Here is a 24,961-nt window from a genome sequence, read left to right on the forward strand (position 1 = left end):
TTCCCATGATTGATTATAGGTTGTATTTAGAGAGGTAATAGTCCTATCCTTGTCCGGCTACATCTGGAGTATTACATTCAGTCCCAAGTGTCACATTTTAGGAAAGACCACTCGGGATAGTAAAGGTCCTCAAGATTGTGTTATATGAAGATAGGCCAAAAGAAATTAGTATCTCGGGCAGCTGGGTGGCACAGTGAATAAAGCACTGGCCCTGGATTCAGGAGGACTTGAATTCAAATGTGAACTCAGACACTTGAGACTAGCTGTGTGAACCTGGGCAAGTCACTTAACCCTCATTGCCCTTAAAAAAAAAAGAAGGGAAGGGAAAAGAAAAGAAAAGAAAAGAAAAGAAAAGAAAAGAAAAGAAAAGAGAAGAAAAGAAAAGAAAAGAAAAGAAAAGAAAAGAAAAGAAAAGAAAAGAAAAGAAAAGAAAAGAAAAGAAAAGAAAAGAAAAGAAAAGAAAAGAAAAGAAAAGAAAAGAAAAGAAAAGAAAAGAAAAGAAAAGAAAAGAAAAGAAAAGAAAAGAAAAGAAAAGAAAAAGAAACAAGGATCTCTAGTTCTAAAAAGGAATACCTCAATGGAGCACAAGAGCTGACTTTAAGTATCTATAGTGTCATCAGAGAGAAGAGGGTCCAGAACTAGGAACAAAGGCCAGTGCAGGGAAGCTACAGAGAATCTAATTTACTAATAGTTAGAGCTGTATAGAAGTGAAACAGGCAGATTCATCTTGGGTCTTAAAAAAAAAAGACTCAGTGATCCCTCTGGAGGCGTGCTGAAATGGGGTCTTTCCAGTGGCTCTCTATTGCCCCAGATAGAAATTCTTTTGAGCTATCAAGCTTTTCATAGACTCACTCATTCCTGAACTTCCCAGACTTCTTATTCTCTGCCATACTCTCTACAATTTAGCTGCACAGGCCCAGTTACTGTTCCTCGCACTCAACATTCCCTCTCCCATCTCTGTGTCTTGGTGCACACTGTCACTCATGCCTGGAATGCTCTCCCTCCTCAGTTTTACCTTTTGGTTTTAAGACTTTGCTCAAGAATCATCTTAGATACTACCTTTTGCTGGAATCCTTTCCTGGCTCAACACCCCTGTTGCAAGGGCCTTCCCTCTGAGATTAATGTTGTACATCATTATTTGCATGTTCTCACCCACTGCTCCACATCAGAACAAGAGATCCTTGAAAAGAGAGACTGTATTTTGGGGTTTTGTTGTTGTTGTTTGTATTCCCAACACTTAGCACAGTGCCTGGAAAATATAAGTCCTTAACTAAAAGCTTGTTGAATGACTTTTTATTCTAAAGTCTCTTCCATTTCTAAGATTCTGTGATTCTGATTGTATAATACTGAAATGGCCTTTGGGGCTAATGAGATTTGTGTAAGACTTTTCTCCTACCCTAAGTGGGCCTGGAATGTCATATTTTTCCCTCCCTCATTCCTCTTGTGACAGCATGCCTGCCCAAAATAATCATTCCCACCTTGCATTTTTGCTGCTTTTATCCAGGATGGTCTTAGAAACACTGTAATCAAACACATAGTTTCCTAGTGAGAGAGAGAGCCTTAGGGACTTTGCTGTTAGTGCTCTGTGGGAGTCCTGTTGTATGAACCTTGGGACTGCTATGTTGTTTGTGCTCAGGAACTGTTTCTGCTTCCTTCCTACTTCTTGGCCAAATTAGCCAAGTTTCAGTTTAGTGAAGTGTCAGTGGCTCTCCTAAAGCTACTTTAATTCTGTTGGATGAACAGGATTAAAGGTATTTCACATAGCAAACAAGAAGGCCCTAGAGAATATAACTCCTAGACTCATGTTAAAATAAATACAGAATAATTCCACACTAAGATTCATGAAAATGAATAGCAGATATATAAGCATAATGACCAATACTGACTTCAGCAAAGAGATGAGAAAATGCACCTCCCTCCCTTCTTTGCAAATATGGAGAACCATGATATCTATGGAATCCATGAGTCTGTATCCTCACATACATTGTTAGACATGGCTGAGATATATATAATAAGAACTACAAAATTACATAAGAATTAGTTATTGTTGTTATTATTTTATTCTAATGGACCTTCCCCCAAGCAACTTATCCCCTCCCAATGCTCCCCACCTTACTCCCTGGACTTTATGTTATTATGTAAAAAGGGTCCACCTGCATTAAGTAGTTTCTATTCAGAGTCAGTAAAGCCTATACTTAAATTAGGAGCGGTTCTATTATTTCTTTTGTCAAAGGTTCATTTACATTAACTAGCTATATGTCACTCTGGAGCAATCTTTTTGTTCTCTTACCCCATTAAAACCCTGTCCTCTGTTCCCATTTTTGGGTATTCCTAGATTCTGAGCTTTGTGATACCAGGAGCTATAGTTCCTCTGCCCCAATTAAAGACCTTATTTCTCCTATATTGATTGTTTCCTTAATTTCCAGGTTAACTATATATATATGCAAGAAATAGTTCACCAGGAGGTGGTAGAGCAATGTAATTGAAGATGAAAGCTATGTAAAATTAAAAGATATTGCAGTGGAGGGGCGGAGGATAGAGGAGATTGGGAGCCCACAACATGTGCTTTGGTTCTGTACTCTGTTCAAGAAACTCACTTAAGAACCACAACTTTTGGCAAACCCTGGTTTGGGCTCTTCTTCCTGATGATGATGATCATCTTCTCCTCTGATAAGTTTTTGGTTTTCTTTTTCAGTCTATCAGACAATCAATAAACATGCATTAAGCCCCTACTATGTGGCAAGCACTTGTTAACCTGGAAATTAAGGAAACAATCAATATAGGAGAAATAAGATTTTTAATCGGGGCAGAGGAACTATATAGCTCCTGGTATCACAAAGCTCAAAAGCTAGGAATACCCAAAGATGGGAACTGAGGACAGGGTTTTTATGGGGCAACAGAACAAAAAGTGAACCAAAAGATTGCTCCAGAGTGACTTTTAGCTACTTAATGTAAATGAACCTTTGACAAAAGAAATAATAGAACTGCTCCTAAGTTAAGTATAGGTATTACAGACTCTGAATAGAAACTATTTAATGTAGGTGGACCCTTTTAACATAATAACATAAAGTCCAGGAAGTAAGGTGGAGAACATTGGGAGGGGATAAGTTACTTGGGGAAAGGTCCATAAGTCCATCAAGAGTCTAGGAAATGACAAAGACAGCCAGCCCCAGGCAATTCATTTGTATGGGAAATAGGGGACTGGGTGGGGAATCAGTTCTCAGTAAATTTTGTAATTCTCATACTGTACTAAGTCTGCGCATAACAAAGAAAGTAAAAGACAGTCCCTTCTCTCAAGTTGCTCATAGTCTAATTGGGGAGCAATGTAAACAACTATGCTCAGACAAGATAAATACAGGAGGAATTATAAATAGCCAACAGAGGGAAAGCACAAGAATTAAGGAACATTGGGAAGTTTTTCCTACAGTAGGTGAGATTTTAGCCAGGATTTGAAGGAAGCCTAGAGGGAGAACTTGTCAGTCAATGAAAATGCTAGAAAGGAAATGGAGGTGGGAGGGGCAGGTTATAAAGGGCTTTAAATACCAAACAGAGGGAATTTACATTTGATCTTGGAAGTGATAGGGAACCAATGAACCTAATTGACTAGGGTACAGAGATGGTCTGACCTGCACTATAGAAAAATCACTCTGACAGCTGAGTGGAGGGTGGACTAGAGTGGGGACCAGAATGTAGTAAGAAGACAACTAGAGGGGCAGCTAGATGGTGCAGTGGATAAAGCACTGGCCTTGGATTCAGGAGGACCTGAGTTCAATTTCAGCCTCAGACACTTGACACTTACTAGCTTTATGACCCTGGGCAAGTCACTTAACCCTCATTGCCCAGCCAAAAAAAAAAAAAAACACTAGAAGGCTATTTCTTCCTTCTGGGTAGCCAACAGGGGGATGTAGGAGACTCCTAACTTCTAGAACTCATGAGATTGCCATCAAGCTCATCTCAGGATCTCTGTTCAGTCACCTTTGTTCTGGGAAAGAAACAAATTTGAGTTCCTTTATCAGCCTTTTCTAGACAATACATACACTCCCTGCTATGTGGGAGCAGCTGCCACAGCTTTGGGGATTGCACCATAGAAAAGGGAAATCTCCCTTTCAGAAAAGTCCAAGGGAGAGCAGACAAGAGTCTCAAGCATCATGCAAAGAAGAGAGAAAGAAGAGAGTGGAAATTCTCTCTCCCTTTAAAATCTACCAAGTAGGAGGCTTTTCCTGCTCACTGGCCTCTTCTTTGAGACAGCCCCACCCTCTAATGAACAGGGAGGAGGGAGACAAAGGGACCACCAAGAAGCCTTTCTTTGTACATTCCTTGTATTGAGGCCAAAGCAGATGGCTTACAGCACAAGCTCAGCACCCTTCAGGCTCTCCCCCACTCCTGCTTCAAGAGATAGACCCCAGTACATCTTGCCACTCTACCAGCAGTAAAATTAAAGGAAAAGAGAATGAATGGTAGAATTATAAAACACTTTTCTGCTCACTAGCAAGACCATCCACCTGAAAGCAAGACCATCCATCTACTTGAAAAAAGACCATGCTTTTTTTTTTTTTAAAGTGAGGCAATTGGAGTTAAGTGACTTGCCCAGGGTCACACAGCTAGTAAGTGTTAAGTGTCTGAGGCTGGATTTGAACTCAGGTACTACTGACTCCAGGGCCAGTGCACTGTGCCACCTAGCTGCCCTTATGAAGTGGTTTTTAATGTTACACATTTGCTCTTCTGTAAAAAGCATGGTCTTAGGGGCAGCTAGGTAGCACAGTGGATAGAGCACCGGCCCTGGAGTCAGGAGTACCTGAGTTCAAATCCAGCCTCAGACACTTAACACTTACTAGCTGTGTGACCCTGGGCAAGTCACTTAACTCCAATTGCCCCACAAAAAAAAAAAACAAAAAAAAAAAAACCACTTCATTTTCACCACACCCCATTGGAAAAATGAAATTAACACCATGGCTCTGTTGAAATTTAAGATATTTCTGAGTTTTTCAAGCAACTTCCCCTCTGTAACCTCTGCTAAATTGTCCACTTCTCTAACATCTTATACTATTGGATATTTTAAAGCTTATATGTCTTCTTCCATTTTTCAGTCCCTGCATCACCTAGGTTCTAAATTTGGCAAATTGTATACTATGTTTTGAGTTTTCTACTGGTTGAATTATAAAGAATTTGACATGTTTATAAAATGTGGGCTTCCCCGGCTTGAGCATAGGTATTAGTATAGCAAACTCCTAGAGAGCAGTGACTATTTAATGAGGTGTCTTTGTATCCCCAGAACTTGGCCTAGTGCCTGACACATTGTAGGTGCTTAATAAATATTTGTTAGTTGACTGAATGATTATTGCGTATAATCTACAAAAATTCACAGATTGGTAAGACTAGACAGAACTTTAGACCTTCAGTGACCCTGAGTTGCCCAGCTCTGGTGATTGAGTTTTTGCATTACCTTGCTATAGCTTGGAGTCCAAACATCCATGGCATTTCCATGCTACCTACTCACATTCTTCCTTCTGCCCCATTTCCAGCACTCATATACTGTTTTCTCCCCATTAGAATAAAATAACAACAACAATAACTAATTCTTATGTAATACTTGGACAACTAAGTGGCACAGTAGATAGAGTGCTAGAAGTCAGGAAGACCTGAGTTCAAATCTAGCCTCAGACATCTGTGTGACCCTGGGTAAGTCACTTAACTCTTTTTGCCTTAGTTTGTTTGTAAAATGAACTGGAGAAGGAGATGGCAAACTATGCCAGTATCTTTGACAAGAAAACCCCAAAAGAGGTCATGAAGAGTCAGACATGACTGAAAATGACTAAATGATGCTGTAATGCTTACAATTTGCCAGGCACTGTTTAAGCACTTTACAAATATTATCTCCTTTAATCCTCACAACAACTCCAGGAGGTAGGTGCTCTTATTATCCCAATTTTACAGATGAGGCAGTTAAGTGGCTTGCCCAGGGTCACACAGCTAATAAGTGTCTGAAGCCAGATTTGAAGTTAGGTTATCCTGACTTCAGACCCATTTATACCCCCAGCATTTAGCACAGTGCTTTGGAACAGAGTAAGCACTCCATTCCCTATTTATTCCAACACCTTCATTTTATACAGATGAAAACTGAGGCTCAAAGAGGTTGAGACATGTGATATTTGGTGGCAGAACAGAGTTTTGAACTCAGGTCTCCTGTTTCTCTGTCCTGTGACCCTTCCATCACACCATTATAGTGCAAGGGTAGACCAGCTGTGAGCATTTGAATTCAGTGCTTTACCAGATCCAGATGGAGGGCAGGAGCTTTCCCAATGACTTTCACACTTCAGTTTTTGCATTTGTACTACTGTGGTGATAGTATTCATCATGTTATAATGAGCCTGATGCTCCTGATGGGAAGAGGGACAGGCAGCCATTTGGAGGTACACTGGCTCTTTCAAACCACCAGGGTACTATTTAGTCTTTTGACTGCAGTCTTCCCTGTTAGAGCCAGCAGCAGGGTTGGTAAAATGCCTAGGAAGCTGTAAGAAAAATAATGCTTTCTAATTAGAGAGATCATATTCAAAAGAGTTCCAGGTACTTAAAATAACATTTAAAATAAATAATGCAAAGGTTTGGTGTGTGGTCGATTTTTTTTTTCTTCATTTGCAGCTAGCCCAATTTGCCAAATTGCAATCTTTGTGCTGATTCTATTCTTTGATTGGTCACTTGTTTTCCACCTTTGGGGAAATGCAATATCTGACATGAAGCAAAACAGGGGTCCTGTCTTTTCCACAGAGATTTATTTTTTTTTTCCCTTAAATTTCAGAGCAACCATCGAAACCTGAAATTGTAAATAAAGCACAATTCTTGGAAACAGAACAGCTGAAAAAGGTATGGCACACATTTCTTGCTTAACTATCTACCTTAATTTTTATCTAGTCTGAAGGGACTGATAATAGCTACATAAGGATCCAAATTTGGTTCATTCAGAACAGGCAGGGGACTAGTAGTTTAAGACTTTGTGCAGGAGAGGAGAGAAAGGTGATTCATCTCTCTTGCAAAATGCCTCGAGTCTGTTGTTAGAAAATATATCAATAAGAGCCAAAATAGCCATTTCCACATATTGTGTATGGGTGGATCATTTTGCTGATTACATTCTACTCCTTTTCTTCTCACCAGTATAACTAAACATTTCTTTATTAAAAGAAAAAAAATGTCTCAAGTTCTATTGATTAATGCCATAGCATACCATATGATGAATATCATGTTTGTCCTAAAATGATTTTTTTTTTAAGTGAGGCAATTGGGGTTAAGTGACTTGCCTAGGGTCACACAGCTAGTAAGTGTTAAGTGTCTGAGGCCAGATTTGAACTCAGGTCCTCCTGATTCCAGGGCCAGTGCTCTATCCACTGTGCCACCTAACCGCCCCTCTAAAATGATTTTTAATGCAAATGCTGTAGGGTCACTAAGTAGTCTTGCTTTTGACTGGGTAGATAGAATAACTGTCTGAATGAATGAACATTAGTAAACAACATGAGCATTGACAGGTCACCTCCAACTACGTTTTTCTAACAATCACAGTTGGGTCATTAACTTTTATTTAAATAAATCAGTTAGACTTAAGTGTTAATATCACTTTCTGTTTGGCAGTTGGGTGATTGTATTTCAAAAGACAGTTATCCAGATGTCAACATTACATGGTACAGGAATGGGAAGACTTTGGACCCTTCAGAAGGTGAGTGAGTTTGGACTGGATATGCAATCCAACTTGTAAATATTTTGCTTGAAATCAATTTCAATCTACAACAATGGGCTTTGTGGCTTTAAGTATCCCTTAAATTTTTTCCCAAATGCTGACTTAGTGCTCCTGCAGAAAAGATAGGAGTAAGGAAAATTACTTCTGTGTGTGACATGTTCTCATAGTTAATTAAAGTGTGTGGGAGACAGGCCTGTAGGATTCTATTTCTGCTTACACCATTGTTTTACTCTGTAACGCCGGAAAGACATCTGCCTTGCTACATGTCAGTCTCCCTGCCTGTACAATACCTATAGCAGGACCAAGCCACCTTTCAAAGGTTTTGTAAAGTTAAAGTACTTTGAATCCAGGTAAAACATTCTATGATTAATATTCCTTCTTTCTTTTAGGTGTGGTCACAACTTTACAAAGACAAGTGGATCAAGTAACTCAACTCTATACTGTAACTTCGTCTCTAATGTACAAGACAACAAAAAATGATATAAAGATACCATTCACATGTTCTGTGACATATTATGGTCCATCAGGCCAAAAAACAATTCATTCTGATCAAGCATTCTTTGATATTTACTGTAAGTTGCTCTTTTTTTCCATTTTATTATTGTTCAGTCATTCCAGTCATGTGTGACTCTTCATGACTCTATTTGGGGTTTTCTTGGCAAAGTTACTGGAGCTCTTTGCCATTTCCTTCTCCAGCTCATTTTCATATGAGGAAACTGAGGTAAACAGGGTTATGTGACTTGCCCAAGGTCACAGCTAGTCAGTGTCTGAGACCAGATTTGAATTCAGGCAGATAAGTCTCCTGATGGTGGGCCTGGCACTCTATTCATTGTACCACCTAGCTGCCCTTACTTTGTTTACATACCCATAAAATAATTTTATCTTTGTCAATTAAAAAAACATAGTGTTTTCATATTTTCTAAAACAAACAACTAAAGTTTTTGAATAAGAAGACGTAGATTAAAATCCTAGCTCTGCCATTTATTATTAGATTCTATGATCCTAAGCTACCTTAAAATCAAATGATATCTAACATATTTAGAATTCTCTACATTCTTTTTACCATTTAACTTGACCTAACAGTTGGAATTATAGAATATTCTAACTAGAAAAATTCCTAGGTGTCATCTAGACTTACTCCCAGAATCTACAAGTAGATTCTGTAAGTAATTAAAAAATGTTTGTTTAACTGCTTGGCCAAGGAGACTAGAACTAGAAGCAATGTAAGCACGCCCAATGGTATAAATTTAGATTCCATGCAAAGAAAACCTTCTTAACAATAGGAGCCATCCACAAGTAGAATGTAATGAGGGGTAATGGGTTTCCTCTAATTGGAGGTCTTCAAGCAAAGGCTGAATTACATCTTGTTAGGTATGTTGTAGAGGTCATGTTGGTTAAGGCATAGGTTGGACTAGATGAACTCTAAAGTCCTAACTGTGATTCCATGAAATTTTTAATAGAGTCTAGTTCTGCTTCTTCATTTTACAAAAGGATAAGCACCCAGACAGGACTTGCTCCTGATCATACAATACAGCCAGCTAAAGTTTCTAACTATAACTCTATGTGCTTTCTTCCTGCTTACTACACAATTTGATATTAGAAGTAGAGAGTATTTCAGGGGAAAAGATCCTTTAGTATTTTTTCTTCAAGTAAGAAATATGGCAAGCCCTCTAAAGTGAAAATGTGCTTGAGATTCCTGTAATGGCATAGTATGTTCAAGAGTAGCTATCCATTCAGTTTCTATCTGTTCTTTCCAAATGGTGAAAATGCCAGTGAGGCCAAGGAAAATTTCCAAATGACCTACATTTTGTTTTCTGTGTTATAAAACAAGTAGAAACTGCTTTGAATTGACACCAGGAAAAGTTAAAAGTACAATGCTTTTCAAGAAAAAAAAAATTCATATCCCTTAAACCAGCCAAATTGAAAAGCACTGGGTCAATAAACTTGGATCTTTCCCTTTTATTTATTTGTTCGTTTGTTTGTTTATTTATTCATTCATTTCTTTCTTTCTTAGTGAGGCAATTGGGGTTAAGGGACTTGCCCAGGGTCACACAGCTAGTAAGTGTTAAGTGTCTGAGGCCAAATTGGAACTCAGGTACTCCTTAATCCAGGGCCAGTGCTCTATCCACGGCACCACCTAGCTGCCCTCTTTCACTTTTATTTAGAAAGTAATATTGCTCTTCTGAAGTAAATTCATTTATTTGCCTAATTAATGGCAGAACACACGCAAAAAAACTTCTCCCAAGCCATTTATATGGCATTTAGCTTTGCTGATACCATGAACTGGAGAATACAAAATGGTAGAGGTTGTCAAAGTGGTTTATAGAAATTGAGAAGGGAAAAGAGGATTAGAGATAATAGGCAGTGAGTTAAGTATAGTAGGGAATGGTGAGAAGAGAAGAAGATAGAAAGCATAAAATTGTTTGGAAATTATGAGATATCACCATGGCTAGCACAATCCATTGAATGTTTTTGAGAAAGGCAACGAATAGGTACTGTAGACAAAAAGAATAAGACAGAGTCCTTACCTTCAAAGTGCTTATAGTATAGCTACATAATCAGGCCATATGAATGATAACAAGCAATATAAGGAACATTGCTTAAGTGCCATGAGTAGATCAGTTTGGTAGAAACATGGTTAACATAGGGTAATATTGAGATAAATCAAGGAGAAAGAGGTTGTCCTACATTGTGGATGCCTTTCTAGAAAGGTTAGACTTGACTCTTTATGCAATAAGTCCCCATTTAATCAGGAATACAACATTCAGAAAGAAGCATCATAGGAAAATTAATCTGGTAGTGGTATATAGAATGGATTGGAGGAGAGACTAACGACAATGTAGGATCAAATTTAGGAGACCTAGACTAGGATGACAGCAGTGGGGCTGGTGTTCAAGTCCCACCAATGCTACTTTCTACTTGTGTGACTTGGAAGAAGCCACTGAATCTTTTCCTGGGCATCTGTTTTCTGAGGACAGGATAAATGATGTTTAAGGTGTCTTACAGCTCTAAATCTGTAACCCCAATGGCATTATGAAAAAAAAAATTTACAGGACTTGATGCCTGACTGTATGTGAAAGGGAAAAAGTATTGAAAAGCTGAAGAGAAGGTCCAAAGCACAGATAGCAGCATGGTACAGTCACTACGTCATACAACAAATGTATGTCATGCAACAATACAACAAAAAAATCTCATATAACTACTAATTGAAGGAACTTGAGCCTGGAGAAGGTTTAGGTTCTCATAATTGCTTAGTGGGACATTGTATTGTAAAGGTTTTGAGATTTGTGAGGTATAAGAAGCACACTCACACTTCTAGAGTTACAAGAACTTTATTAATTATAGAATAGCAAGTTAGACAAGGAGAATAATTTTCAGAAGCATAGAAATAGAGAAACAAAGACACAAAAACAATTCTAATCACAACTAAAGTAATAAAAGACATATATCACCAAATAAGGACAGCACCAACATCTGGATTTCTGGCTGGGGAATCCCAGTTCACAGCATCCAGAGTCCAGACTGGGAAAGGTCCTGGGCAGAATGTCCTCTCCACGGGTGAGATTCCAAAGACCATTTTCCCAGTGAAGACTTACATACAGTTTTAAACAAAGAAGACACTAAGTCAACTGCTTGCTTGACCTGTAGGGATATTTACTTCCTTCCTCAAGGGCTGGCCAAGCCCATGAGATAGGAAGAACATCCTGCTTTTGACAGGAATATATTAATCTGTTTCCAGAACTTCTGCATAATTAACCCTTCAAACATTTAAAGCATTCTTAGTATAAATTACAATTGTTTTGCTTGATCTCAGAGGGTATGGATGAAAGTGGCAGAGAGACAGATATTAGACAACAGAATTCCTGCACAGTAAAAGTTATCCAAAGCGGAATTACCTCTCTCATCAGATAGTGGATATCCCATTATTGGTGACCTTTAACACTAGAAAGGACCAGGAACATCAATTGACAGAAAACTGGTTTTGTTCCCTCAAGGTGTTCTTAAATGTTGGTCCTTCTAGAGGCTAGATAATGAATTAATTGTCAAGCAAGTTGTAGAAACTTTTTTGTGGATATAGGTCAGACTAGATGGTTCCTGACACTTCTTCCTTCTTTGAGATTCTGTGATTTGGGGCAGCTAGGTGGTGCAGTGGATAGAGCACCAGCCCTGGGGTCAGGAGTACCTGAGTTCAAATCCGGCCTCAGACACTTAACACTTACTAGCTGTGTGATCCTGGGCAAGTCACTTAACCCCAATTGCCTCACTTAAAAAAAAAAAAAAGATTCTGTGATTTCATAAGTCAAATATCATGATTATGCTGTTGCTCTCTGAAATATTTAGCACTTTTTTTTTTACTAGATATGTGATTTTTATCTACATAGGGATTTTTTAAAACGAGGAACGTCCTTTACCAATTCAGATCAGCCATTTCTGTAGAATTAGAGATTTCTCTTGGACACTGAAGGTTTAAGTGATTTGTCCAAGGTCCCATAGCTGGTAGACATGAGGGGCAGGGCTTAACCTCATAGCTTCCTGAATCCACAGCTTCCTTTCAATCCAGTCTCCTGCATGGCTCCTCTATAGAGTCTTATGGTTTTCAAAGCTCTTTATACAATTTTGCTCAATTAATTCTCACAACATTCCTAGGAGTTGTTACTACCAGAATTTTTGCCCTTATGTTACAGATGAAGAAGCTGAATCGAAGGGACATTTAATGACTTGATGAGTAGGAGAACAATGTTGCTATTGATGAGATCAGAAGAGCCAAGAAAGAGTTGTCATTTTGAGAAAGCTGATTAGTTTCGTTTTAGTCATGTTGAGTTCTCTCCAGAATGCTCCTGTTAAACTGCTGATTTGTTGCCTTAGAGTGGGGTAATATAACGACTCCATTATCCCAGGTTCGTTTATGAGGTTCCTAGTGAAGAGCAAGGCTGTGAACAGGAGAGGTGAGGGTTGATAGTGTAACAATTGGACTGACACCACCTGCTGGAGAGCTACTGTAGGAAAGCTCCACCATGAGGAGAAGGCATCTGAGGGTGAGCCATGTGGTCAAGGTCCTTGGTGTCAGGTGGTGATGTTTGCTTGTGGGTACTGTCTATCAAGGCTACCAGCCAGTCAACTTGAGGAGCCTCCCATTTCTGAGAGGAAGACACGAAGTAGGAAGTGGACGCTGGCAGAGGGCTTTTTCCTCTTTTGGTTCCTGACCTCGCCATGGTGGATCAGATGATGGGGTCTCTTAGAAATAGTTAGATTTTTACCTTTCTCTCTGATCCTAATGCTCTTTAATAATTACTTAAACACAAATACTCTTGCTAAAGCTTATAATTTATTGGCCACCACTCATTAGATTTTAGATTATATAGCTAGAATTTTAGCCTCTTACAATAGAGAAAAAGGAATGGAAATGATTTGAAGTGCATTGGGAGGGTAAGTTCCAATAGGGTGGCATGTCTTAGGTAGAAATGGTAGAATACTAGAACAATAGTCAGGGGAGGGAGAAAGAGTAATGGGATGGGTGTGGAGGGAAAGAAAATAGTGTCAAAAACAACTTTATGTACTTCATAATGCATTTCACTGTACTCAAGCTGGAGACTATTATTGGTGAATCAGGGGAAAGACTTCAGCTTTATTTCCCTTCTAACCCTGTTGCTGACATCCTCCAGACTTCAAAACCATGCCTCCCTCTACTCTGTCCCCAACACCCTACTCTATTTATCAGTTTTCTTTTGGTTGAAGACCTGCCATTAGAATGTAATCTCCTCAAAAGATTGGCAAAAGAGGTTTCTTTCTTTCCTTCTCTCCTGCCTTCCTTCTTTCCTTTCTTCCTGTAGAAAAACCGACAGTGATGATAATGATGACAATGATGATAAATAAGATTTACACAGTGCTTTATGGTTTGCAAAGTACTATGTGTATGTGAATGTGTATATGAATATGTGTTACATATGAATATGTATTTTATATATATGTGTGTGTGTGTGTATGTATAGGTATGTATATAAAATCTCCAGTGTCTTATCTGGAAAGAATAAACACACCAGAATATTCTAGGTGAGATGCAGACCCATCAGAAGGATTACAAAACTTTGCAAAAATATTAGACTTTGTGCTGGCATATGGAGAAAAAATTGGAGGAACAAACGATCTCTTACTTCACTCTCCTCTGTTAATTTTGTCTGTATCTATGACATGACATGGAAAAAAGTCTTTGTAGAATCTGGGCAACTAACCTGTTAGCCCCTCAAGTCCCACTTGTGGCATTAATCATATGAACTCTTCTTGGGGAGATCACTTTTGTCTTTATAAGTATGTTGAAGTACGTCATCTGGGAAAATTCCATGAACGTAACCAATGATACAACAGTTGTAAAGTTCTCAAGGTGAAAAAGTGTTCCATCAAATGAGCCTTTGAATCAGGCCATTTTTTAATCCAGTATTCTTTTAACCAAGTGATTTAAAACATCTTGAAGTATAAAAGTAGACCATTATTAAGAAGTTACACAATTTGGAAATTCACATACTCTAAAACTGAGATCTTTTCTCCTATTTTGTGTTTGTTAGAAATGGCTCATTATATATGGACTTTAATTTCCCTAGAATTCTGTTTGTGAACAGCAACTAATAGTAACGAATACCCTTTAGCCCTATTTTCTTTAGAAACATTTCCAAATTGGAATGAAAGTTGTAGCTTGGCTTCAATGAACAGAACAGAATTATATTACATTTACAGTTCTGCTGATTATGTTAAGGGTCTCCTCAGATCATGGGATTCATCTTTTTGAAAGCAATATACCCTTCAGCATACCAAAAAGCTTTGTCTGTACTATTTAGCTCATGTTCCTTTGTATTTAATGTAGGGTACTATTATGTAATGTGAGTGCAGTGTTGCCTAATAGAACTAGCTATTTTGATGGCTGCTTCAGTCTTTCCAAATAGTAAGTTTCACAGAATACAGCTAAATTCTCTTGTAATGAAATCATACAGTGAGATTGTTCCTACTGGTCTTTTACACATAAAATAATTATGGTCATTCCTACTATAGTTAAAGACATTTTGCTAAGAAGAAATTGATTTTTATATAACAGGGTTCCTTTGTAGTTTGTTCTAACTAGGATTAGTACTCAGTATGAAAAGTACCTATTAACTTAAATCCTTCTATAAAAAGATACATTTAAGCAATTACCATTACTTGCTTCTTGAGAAAATTGTGTATAATTTAGTCATTTGCATTGTATGTATAGAGTAATTTGGTACTTGACAAAAACTGTTAACTTGTGTCCATTATTTTTGCAGATCCCACAGAGAAGGTGACAATTCAAGTCTTGCCACCCAAAAATGCCATTAAGGAAGGAGACAACATCACTCTAAAATGCTTAGGAAATGGTAACCCCCCTCCAGAGGAGTTTTTGTTTTACCTCCCAGTAAGTGCTGCAGTCCTGCCACTTAGCTTTAGAACTATCATTTTCCTTTGTTTGACATTTGTCTGATGTTCACACTTTATAAGATAAAAAAGGGAGCATGATGTTGTTCATACAGAGTTCCCATGGAAGATTTTTCCTAGTCTATGAGAAAGCTATGAAACAGTGTAGACTATATTTTCTTCTTGCCTTTTTTTTTTTTCTTACCAGTAAAATTAAATTACACGGGAAGGTATTTTTAAAACTCTTCTAAAGTTACAAATCCAGTGGGGGGAAAAAAGTGACCTGATGACACAGTAGCTATTAAAAACCCATTGGTGATTTTGATTTCTCATATAAGTTGCCAAATTCATCTCCTTGGGAAGACTGGATAGAAAAAAAGGATGATAACCGAGGAAGAGCTTACCCTGTATTCTGATCCTAGCTTTGCCAGTCATTCCTAAGATGAACTTGAAAAAGTCCTGTCTCTTCTTTGTGCCTCAGTTTCTCCATTTGAAAAACAGAGACAATCCTTTTGGACATTTTTGAACTGTACCTAAAGCATCAGATGAGAATTATGCATCCTGGAAAACATACCTGTCCAAGAGCAATTGAAAGCAAGCATCTCATTCCACCCAGAACACCAAGAAGACATGGGACCCTAAACATCACTTCCCCAAGAACTATATGGATATTTGGATCTAAAATAAATAATAATAATCATTGATTAGTTTAAAATACACTTATTTTAATTTTAAAATAATTAAAATAATAAAATGACTTTATTTTTTACCTTCCAAAAAAGTCTAGCAAAATTAAAATAAAAAGACAAACATTTGTATTTAAATTCCAACCACAAGCCCAGTTTTCCACTGAAGCCTCTTCTCTTTCCAAACTGAAGGAACTATATTGCAGTCATCAAGAAATATGATTGTCCTTATCTTATTACCCAATGTAATAATAGGCTGTTTTACCTTTATCCAAAGGGACAGACAGAAGGTATAAGAAGCTCAAATACTTACGTATTGACAGATGTGAGACGAAATGCGACAGGAGACTACAAATGTTCTCTAACCGATGAAAAGAGCATGATTGCTACCACAGCCATCACAGTGCACTGTAAGTTACTTTATTTTTTCATGCAGTTTCCAAAAGCAATTTCTAGCTTAACACTGCTCTCTTTCCCAATAAGTTGTATCTCTCAATGCTCAGTCATTTTCAGTTGTATATGACTTTTCATGACCCCATTTAGGGTTTTCTTGGCAAAGATACTGGAGTGGTTTGCCATTTCCTTCTCCAGCTCATTTTACAGATGAAGAAAACTGAAGCAAACTGGGCTAAGTGACTTGTGCAGGGTCACATAGTTTGTAAGTGTCTGAGGCCATATTTGAATTCAGATTTTCCTGATTATAAGTCTGGCACTCTATCTACTGCACCATTCATAATCTTGTTTCATTAGACTTAATTAGGTTCATTCTTATCAGCACCACTTTGGTTCAGCACGTGTATTACAAAGTTTGAGACATGTATGAATTTAATTAATACAACTTTCAACTGTGCTGAAAATCCAGTATTATTCTAAGTTCCCACAATCTATCACATCAAAAACTGGCATCTGTTATGGATACTAATGAATAATGAGCCATTTTATATATTGTGAAGAAATTTTCTGGATGTTCCTGAAATTCACAGATGCAGCAGCAGGCCCAGAGTAGTTTTATTTTAGACTTTATTTAATAGAGAACAAAAATTATAGGGCCTAATACCCAAAGCCCAAACCAGTTAAAATGAATTTGGTTTTGGGAATGAGATCAGGGCCATTACAATAATTTCATTGGCTAGTGAAACTGTATTGATGGGTAGACAGTGAATATCTAAAAGCAGAAGCATCCTCAGGATCAAAGTCCTCTTCAGCATCACTTTTATTCTCTTTTAACCTGTGCTTTTTATCTTTAGACTAAAGTTCCATGAGCTCGGCCAGACAAAAGGAGAGATGCACAGAGGCACATCAAGAGCAAACACTTGACTTGACCTTCCTAAAGATTGATTTTCCCATTTGGGGCAGTCTACCCCGTGGAGATAATGGCAAGATAGGTGCAGTCTGAGAAAGGGTTTCATGGAGTCAGGGGACCCACTTGCAGTGTTGCCCAGGAGGAATGCAGAATTCAAAGACTGCCTAGTTCATGAATCATTCTTCCTTGGAGATGAAGACCAATATTGTAACGAGATTTTGGTATCCTGTAGTGCCAGGGAGACCTTTACTTCTGGGTGATACAGTCTAATCCCTTGAGCTTGAGGCTTTCTTTACTTTCCTTCCAAAGAGGGGCAGCTAGATGGCGCAGTGGTTAAAGCACCAGCCCTAGATTCAGGAGTGCCTGAGTTCAAATCTGGCCTCAGACACTTAACACTTACTAGCTGTGTGACCCTGGGCAAGGCACTTAACCCCAATTGCCTCACTAAAACAAAACAAAACAAAAACAAAAACTTTCCTTCCAAAGAGAAGAGAGACTTCAGTAACCTTCCAGAACGTTCCTAAGAAAGAGGCTCTAAAATTCCTTTTCAAATGTCGTTTTTAGGGTTATTTCAAAGGATTCATGCTAAAGCCTCTGGTGGAGATGCAAGAAGACAGGTAGATAAAGTGGATAAATAGATAAAGTAGCTAAATAGCTAGACAGACATACCAATTCCTAATTACTGATACATTTTGGGATGGTATGAGGAAATGGCTACATTTTAATGTGTTCTTAGGAGCACACTCTAAGAAGTGAGTACAAAGAATAGGACTAGTAAGGAAATCTTTCTCCATTAATAATTTTCTTGTTCTGTCCAGTATTCAATTTACGTTAACTTAAGTAAATCTATGACTTGTGCCAATTGTTGAGTAATGACAGTAATGACACCAAAAATCCAGATGACTTTTCTGCCATACTTTTCTATATGTATAAAACTAGCCATTTATGGGACCATTCATCCAGGACTGTCCTGCATCCTTAATAGCTTTCTTTGTGAACCTGACTCTTTTTTTGGTGACACAGGTGAAATGAATCGAATAGATAGTGAAAGATGTCGTGTGTAAATTGCTTCCAAGGGTCTTATGTCAAGAATCCATAGCCTATGGGGATATTAAGTCTTTCTTGCTTTTGATAGAGACTACAAAATCCCAAGAAATGAGAGCTATAGTGTCTGTTAACTGAGGATCTAGCTGGAAGAACAAGCTGATAATAAAGTCACCAAGGTGTCTTGATAATCAGTAGTGATAAGAATAAGAATAAGGAGAAGGATGTGACAGTTTAATTGGATTTCAGGTGTTTGTGTGGACTTTTAAAAAAAATGCATTTTAGTATTGAAATGCAAGGCTGGAATGTGGCAGTTGGGTTTTAAGAGAGGAACCAGAGTAAATCAACATTTTAATTCTCTTAAAAGAAATACTGGTAACATGTTTTAGTTTTTATTTGTTTCCCTCTGAAAACAAACTTGTTTTCTCTTCTATAGGTAGAATAGTAAGATCAAAATAACTAAATAGTAGACTGTACAAAAGTAATCCCAGCCTATAAACATTGTATCCTCCCCCAGATAATTGGGAGGAATGAAACTTTTTTTTCTACCCTGCCCCCTAACCTGCATATACCTTTGTATATACCCTTGTAATTGCTACAGCTCATCACCGTCCCTTAGGATAATTCCTTCATTCCCTAAGTCATCCATCCAAATCAGAAAACATTCAACTTCACCCAACACTGAATTTCACACTCAAATCCACTTCTAACAAATAATCTAGGTGAAACTAAATTTTGTAGTATATGTGTGTGTATATACATATAGATATACATACACATATATGTGTGTGTGTATGTGTGTATAAATAAAATTAATGGTAAATGGAGAACAGGGATATTTTCTTTATGTCATTCCTCCTCAAGCAATAAGCTCTTTAAAGAAACATTTCATTTGCCCTGATAGATGTATATTTGTGTATATAGGTAAAGATTTTTGTCTCTTGTATTCTTTAAAATGTTATTTTCTCATAGTATGCTTAAATGTAATTATTGCCTAATCTTTCAACCAGCTGAAACTGGCAAAAACCATGCTTTATGAGTCTAATGAGTTTAGTTGCATCTCTGTGATGAAAAGTTTTAGAAAATTTCCTGATTTTTACTTTATTATCAGCTCCCTAAAGATGCTTCATTTTCATATTTTACATATTACCTTCTTACCCAGTAATATATCCCCTTATATTGTTTCCCTCCAGAAATAACAATTTTTCCTCAGTGAAGAAATTAAATCCAATTGGGTATTTAAATGAAACCTCTACATCAAGCCTGTTAATTGGATTGACCAGTTGACAATCCAGACTGCCTACTGGATGGCCATAGTAATCAGTCTTCAATCCAATTCATTGTCATATAAATGTGGTCTAGGTTTCAAATCACTTGTTAAGGTTTATTCTTTCATCACTTCCTCCCTTCCAAAAGCAATAGTAAGATATTTTAATTTTCTGAGGTTTCCATTTCAAACAGTTCTTTTCCCTCACAGATTTGGATTTGTCCCTTAACCCAAGTGGAGAAGTTACTAAGCAGATTGGAGATGCTCTTCCTGTGACATGCACTATATCTTCAAGTAGGAATGCAACTGTCGTTTGGTTGAAAGTAAGTAATATTTTTACTAGCTTTCTTTGTAAATTCATTACTATTTAGAGTGCAACCATTTTATGTTGTACAGAAAAATCCTACCTATCTCATGCAATGATAGGTAAGGAGATTATATTGACAGACTCCATGGAAAGTGATGCTTTAACTTTTAAAAAATGTTAATTTCCAAACAGAATTAGAAATACATACTACATTAAAAACTATTGCCATGAATATCAATTTGTTGCCGAAGTACTAAGAACACAAATGAACTATATAAACTTCATTAATAATTCCTCTATCTTTCAAAGTAATTGTCTGAAATTCAGTAAATAATACCCATTTCCAATCACTGCTATCTTTTCAGTACCAAAGATAGTCAAGTTGGACTGGTAATTACTCCTTTGGAATTTGGGGAAGTTGTGCCAACAATGGAGATGAATGGCCCCAAAACTGAAACTTACAGCAAAACATCCACTTGTTTTGTTTGTTTGTTTTTTTGTTTTGTTTTGTTTTAATTTTTGCAAGGCAATTGGGGTTAAGTGACTTGCCAAGGGTCACACAGCTAGTAAGTGTTAAGTGTCTGAGCCTGAATTTGAACTCAGGTCCTCCTGAATCCAGGGCCAGTGCTCTATCCACTGCGCCATCTAGCTGCCCCCATCCACTTGTTTTTGACCAGTGTTATCAGAAGTCACTCTTGTACATTTCCTCTGCAAGTGTCACAGTGCTTTGACTACAATTTATAAACAGTGGAACTGGGGCACACTTTTGCCGCAGGGGTGGGCAGAGGCCATCTTCATGAATTGTATGGATACATAAGTTAACAACTAGCATGTTTAACTCAACTAGATATATATGTGTGTATATGTATGTATACAATCTGATTATATACACTATACATATATCTATATACAGATAAAATCTAATTATAAATATGTGTGTATATATATACATAATCTAATTATAATAATTTAAATCCAGATACACGTTATTTAAGATTTTGTTCTATATGCTATGCCTCTAGGGTGATACATTTTTTTTTTTGCGGGGCAGTGAGGGTTAAGTGACTTGCCCAGGGTCACACAGCTAGTAAGTGTCTGAGGCCGGATTTGAACTCAGGTCCTCCTGAATCCAGGGCTGGTGCTCTATCCATTGCGCCACCTAGCTGCCCCGGGTGATACATATTTAACTGATACTGGGTAGAAAATTCTACAGGTCAGTCAGCCTGACCAATGGCCATAGGGTTTCAGTGGGCTAACCATCATGACAATACATTTTCACTCAAAGCTTCACTTGCGGTCACTATACCTATTTCAGCATTGACTGTCTATTGTGTAGTCTGTCAGTATCATTAGTTGAATACTGTAGAAGGATGATTATCTATTCTAAAATGCTGTCAATACCATTTAGCCAGTGGTTGTAGAAATAGGGAAAGTTATGGTGAACAAAGAACCCCTGAGTTATGTGGCAATGATATCATTACTGCTGCCATTTGCAGTTGTTGCCTTTTGTCTGAGGTCAAGAATTTATGGTGGTAAGGTCTAGGCCTCTTCTTTTTATTGACATAGAAAATTCCCAAAGAGAATACTACCTCCACCAATACAGTTCAGCCAACATCCTGTGAGTTATTGCCCTAGAGAATTGCCATGAGCAGCAAGAGGTTAAATGATTTGTCCAGAGTCACAGTACCAATGGGGATAAAAGGCTTGATATTGAACCCAACTTTTCCTGACAGAAAAGCCAGTTCTGTATCCAACATACCATACTTCCACTCCAGTGACATATATACATTTCACATCTGGGTCATTGGATCAGACTGTTTTACTCTTTCTCAAGGGTTTCTCAATGTTGTCAGTGTTAATAATAACAATAATAATGTTAGTAATATTATTTGGATAACTTGAAAAATATTTATATCTCACTTGGCAAGGAAGAGTAGATAAAGTAGATTTAGTTTACACTTTTTAGCATACAAAAGTCATCCCTTTGAGGAAATAGTACCATTCCCCAGCATAGAGCCACAGACTTCAAACTATGCCAATGAACAGTTAGGTGGCACAGTGAATAGAGAATGGGGCCTGGAGTGAGGAAGGCCTGAGTTAAAATCCAGTGTCAGACATTTACTAGCTGTGTGACACTGGGTAAGTCACTTATGCTCCATTTACCTCAGTTTCCCCATCTGTAAAATGATGGGAATAATAGCACTTATCTCTCCAAGGGTTGTTGTGAGGATCAAATAAGATAATAATTGTAAAGCACCTACCTAGCACAATGCCTGGCCTATCCTAAGCACAATATATGTTAGTTACCAGTTTATAAATGTTAGTTATCAATATTATAATTAGTCCAAATTGTCTAATTGTACCACAAGAGAAAATAAAGAAAATCTTTTGTTTTCATGTGTTTTTTAAAAATCTAAAGTAGGTAAAACACCCTCATATTTTCATGAGTAGGATAAATGGAGTAATTGATCATTAGGCTGTCAAAAAATATTAGTCTAGATCTTAATTACTCTTGAGTAAATATGCCTACAGTTTTAACTGAGCCATGCAAAATAATTAACTTTTTCATTTAATCAGGATAACACTAAACTGCGGTCTAGGCCATCATTTTCCAGTTTACAGTATCAGGATGCTGGGAACTACGTTTGTGAAACTAATCTACAAGAAGTTGAAGGGTTAAAGAAAAGAGAATCTCTGACTCTAATTGTGGAAGGTAATACAGGAGAGTATTTTACATTCATCCAATTTTTCTTTCAAAAACCTTGGTAATTCTTCGTTGGTTTCATTCATCACAGTCATTTCACCACAATATTTTAATTATGCTGATATTTCCAGGAAAACCTCAAATTAAAATGACAAAGAAAACTGATCCAAATGGATTGTCTAAAACAATTACCTGCCACGTAGAAGGTTTTCCCAAGCCAGCTGTCCAGTGGACAATTACAGGCAGCGGAAGCGTCATAAACCAAGCAAGTATTTTTCTTCTCATTGTTTGCTTGCAATCTTTGTGAGGTTTATTTTGGAGGCCTAGATGGGGGGGTGATCTGGCATCAACACACACACACACATATACATATACACACATCTATACATCTATATATATATATATATATACACACACACACACACATATATACACATATATATACATATATATATTCATTCTAGGATGTGAAGAGAGGACTTTCTAATTAACTTCAGAACAGTACTGAAGGGGGAAAAATGAGAATAAAAACTTTAAAAAATTGATTTTTATCTTAGAGGTAAAGGAAATGGGTATTTGACTTGTGATTTTCTTGGTATTGGGAGCTCCCTGGTGAGGAAGCTCTTTCTACCAGTGCATTTTGGCCACTTAGTCTTAGAGATGTGTCTGGGACACAAATGAGAAAAAAACAGCAAACAACTTTCACAGCATCAGTATTTGTCAGAGGTAGGAATTAAAATCCAGTCTTCCTGATTTTGAGACTAGATCTCTATCCATTATAACATGATGCCTCCCTATATTTCTTTTCCCCAGAGCCTTGAAAAGAAGTAAATTTATGTCTGTTGGTCTCTAAGTATCTCTTGAAAAGAATGTAAAGTAGCATATTCAATGACCCTTGTTCCTTAAACTTAGGTGATTAAAATCTTAACAGGAATTCTTTGCTGCTTCGTAAATTTACACATTCAAGTATAGTAAGTGGCTTCTATTTAATTTGCTTCCTTATATTAATGGATAGCCCATCCTAAAATTATTTCCTAACATAGTGCTACTAATACAGTTGTTTCATTTGAATCTGTGGCCTTCTTTGGTTATATCAGAGTCGGGTCCAGAAAAAAAGAGGTCCAGGTCCTTTTGGACATAAAGTGGGGTAGGGAAAGTAAATAATAATTTGTTCTGTTGCCTTCATAAGGTAGTTAAATCACATGGCTTTTTTCTTCCATTGCCTCCTAAAAAGACAACTAGGTCTTTGAATTCATGAGTTACAATGTCTTTTTCTTATGATGGGAACTATGGCCATTACCTCATACCAATTTTAATATCAAATAGAGTGAAAATCTGGTTTATCATTGGAGGTTCAAAATTGTAAATCCATGAAATTGTCAGTCTGTTGAACTCTTGGATAGAAAACATGACAAGCTGCTGGAGACTGGGTTTAATGGTTTTCCTAATATGTTCCTTTTTTAAAGAAAAATATGCAAAGATGCCACATGAACTGTTCTTTCTCTGACAGTGGCTAAGAATTATCTCTTTGGGATATTAGTATTCCATATGGTTATTTATAACTTCTGACTTACCTCATGTTTTGCTTTGGGATGGTCATAAGACACAAGATAAAAGGCTGTCAGTTTCTTTTTAAAATCAAAATTGTTCCAGCTTCCCTGGTACCCAGGTGATTATGCAATACCATTTCCTAGAATAGCCAGTGCACATATCATGGCAGGGGGAAAGAGCGTGGTAATGATCACATATCTCATCCAATTTTGTATCTTTCTCCCTTTCCAGTGATTTGGCATTGTGTGTGGTTGTACAGATGTACACAACCAGGGGTGTAGAATGCCCCCACACAGAACAGTCAGAGATTAGAAAGAGGAGTAAAACACATGGGCTATATTTCTGATAAAGTACACAATCAATATTAATTCCTGAGGCTTGGGGGTATGTACTCAGAAGTAGTTCTCTCTTACCAGCTCCTTCATGGAAGTAGGAGCAATGATCTCAGTGACAGGTAACTGATTATATGTAGACAGACCTAAGCATAGGAGAATGTAAAAGAGGGGATATAAATCCTAGTTATAGATCATAGACTTAGACGTGAATGGGACCTCCAAAATCTCAATTCTAGTCCCCACCTTTTACATATGAAGAAACTCAGACCTGGAGTGGTTAAGTGATTTGCCCATGGGCACACAACTAATTTTTTGATTTGGGATTCTTACCTAGATCTTCCTGATTCTCAAGCCCATTGCTTTATATGCATTACTGTAAGGGGCTAAAATTCTATCTATGATGTCTAAAATCTAATGAGTAGTTGCCTTAAATAAGAAGCTTTAGCAAGAGTTTAGACTTGTAAGTATTTTTTAGAGTGCATCAGAAGTTGGTGAGGAGAGAGAGAGAGAGAGGTAAAAGGCAAACTTCCTCTATCTAATAGACCCCAACATCCAACCCATTAAGCCGAGGTCAGGAACCCAAAAGACCCCACCTCAGGGGCTTCTCCCAGAATCCCCC

At 37.5% G+C, this 24,961-nt stretch overlaps 1 protein-coding gene across 3 annotated transcripts in view; it reads left to right on the forward strand.

Annotated features, from left to right (window-relative positions):
• Nucleotides 1–24,961, forward strand: part of ALCAM (activated leukocyte cell adhesion molecule) — a 269,642-nt gene that overhangs the window by 226,187 nt on the left and 18,494 nt on the right. For all 3 annotated transcript variants that reach the window (XM_043995233.1, XM_043995234.1, XM_043995235.1), the window contains exons 4-11: nt 6,797–6,861; nt 7,621–7,705; nt 8,116–8,298; nt 15,019–15,146; nt 16,109–16,241; nt 19,656–19,768; nt 22,330–22,465; nt 22,588–22,721. In XM_043995233.1, coding sequence (XP_043851168.1) covers nt 6,797–6,861; nt 7,621–7,705; nt 8,116–8,298; nt 15,019–15,146; nt 16,109–16,241; nt 19,656–19,768; nt 22,330–22,465; nt 22,588–22,721 — 977 coding nt within the window. The remainder of the gene's footprint in view (nt 1–6,796; nt 6,862–7,620; nt 7,706–8,115; nt 8,299–15,018; nt 15,147–16,108; nt 16,242–19,655; nt 19,769–22,329; nt 22,466–22,587; nt 22,722–24,961) is intronic.

Source organism: Dromiciops gliroides, chromosome 3 (assembly GCF_019393635.1).
Source record: "Dromiciops gliroides isolate mDroGli1 chromosome 3, mDroGli1.pri, whole genome shotgun sequence".
Classification (NCBI taxonomy): domain Eukaryota; kingdom Metazoa; phylum Chordata; class Mammalia; order Microbiotheria; family Microbiotheriidae; genus Dromiciops; species Dromiciops gliroides.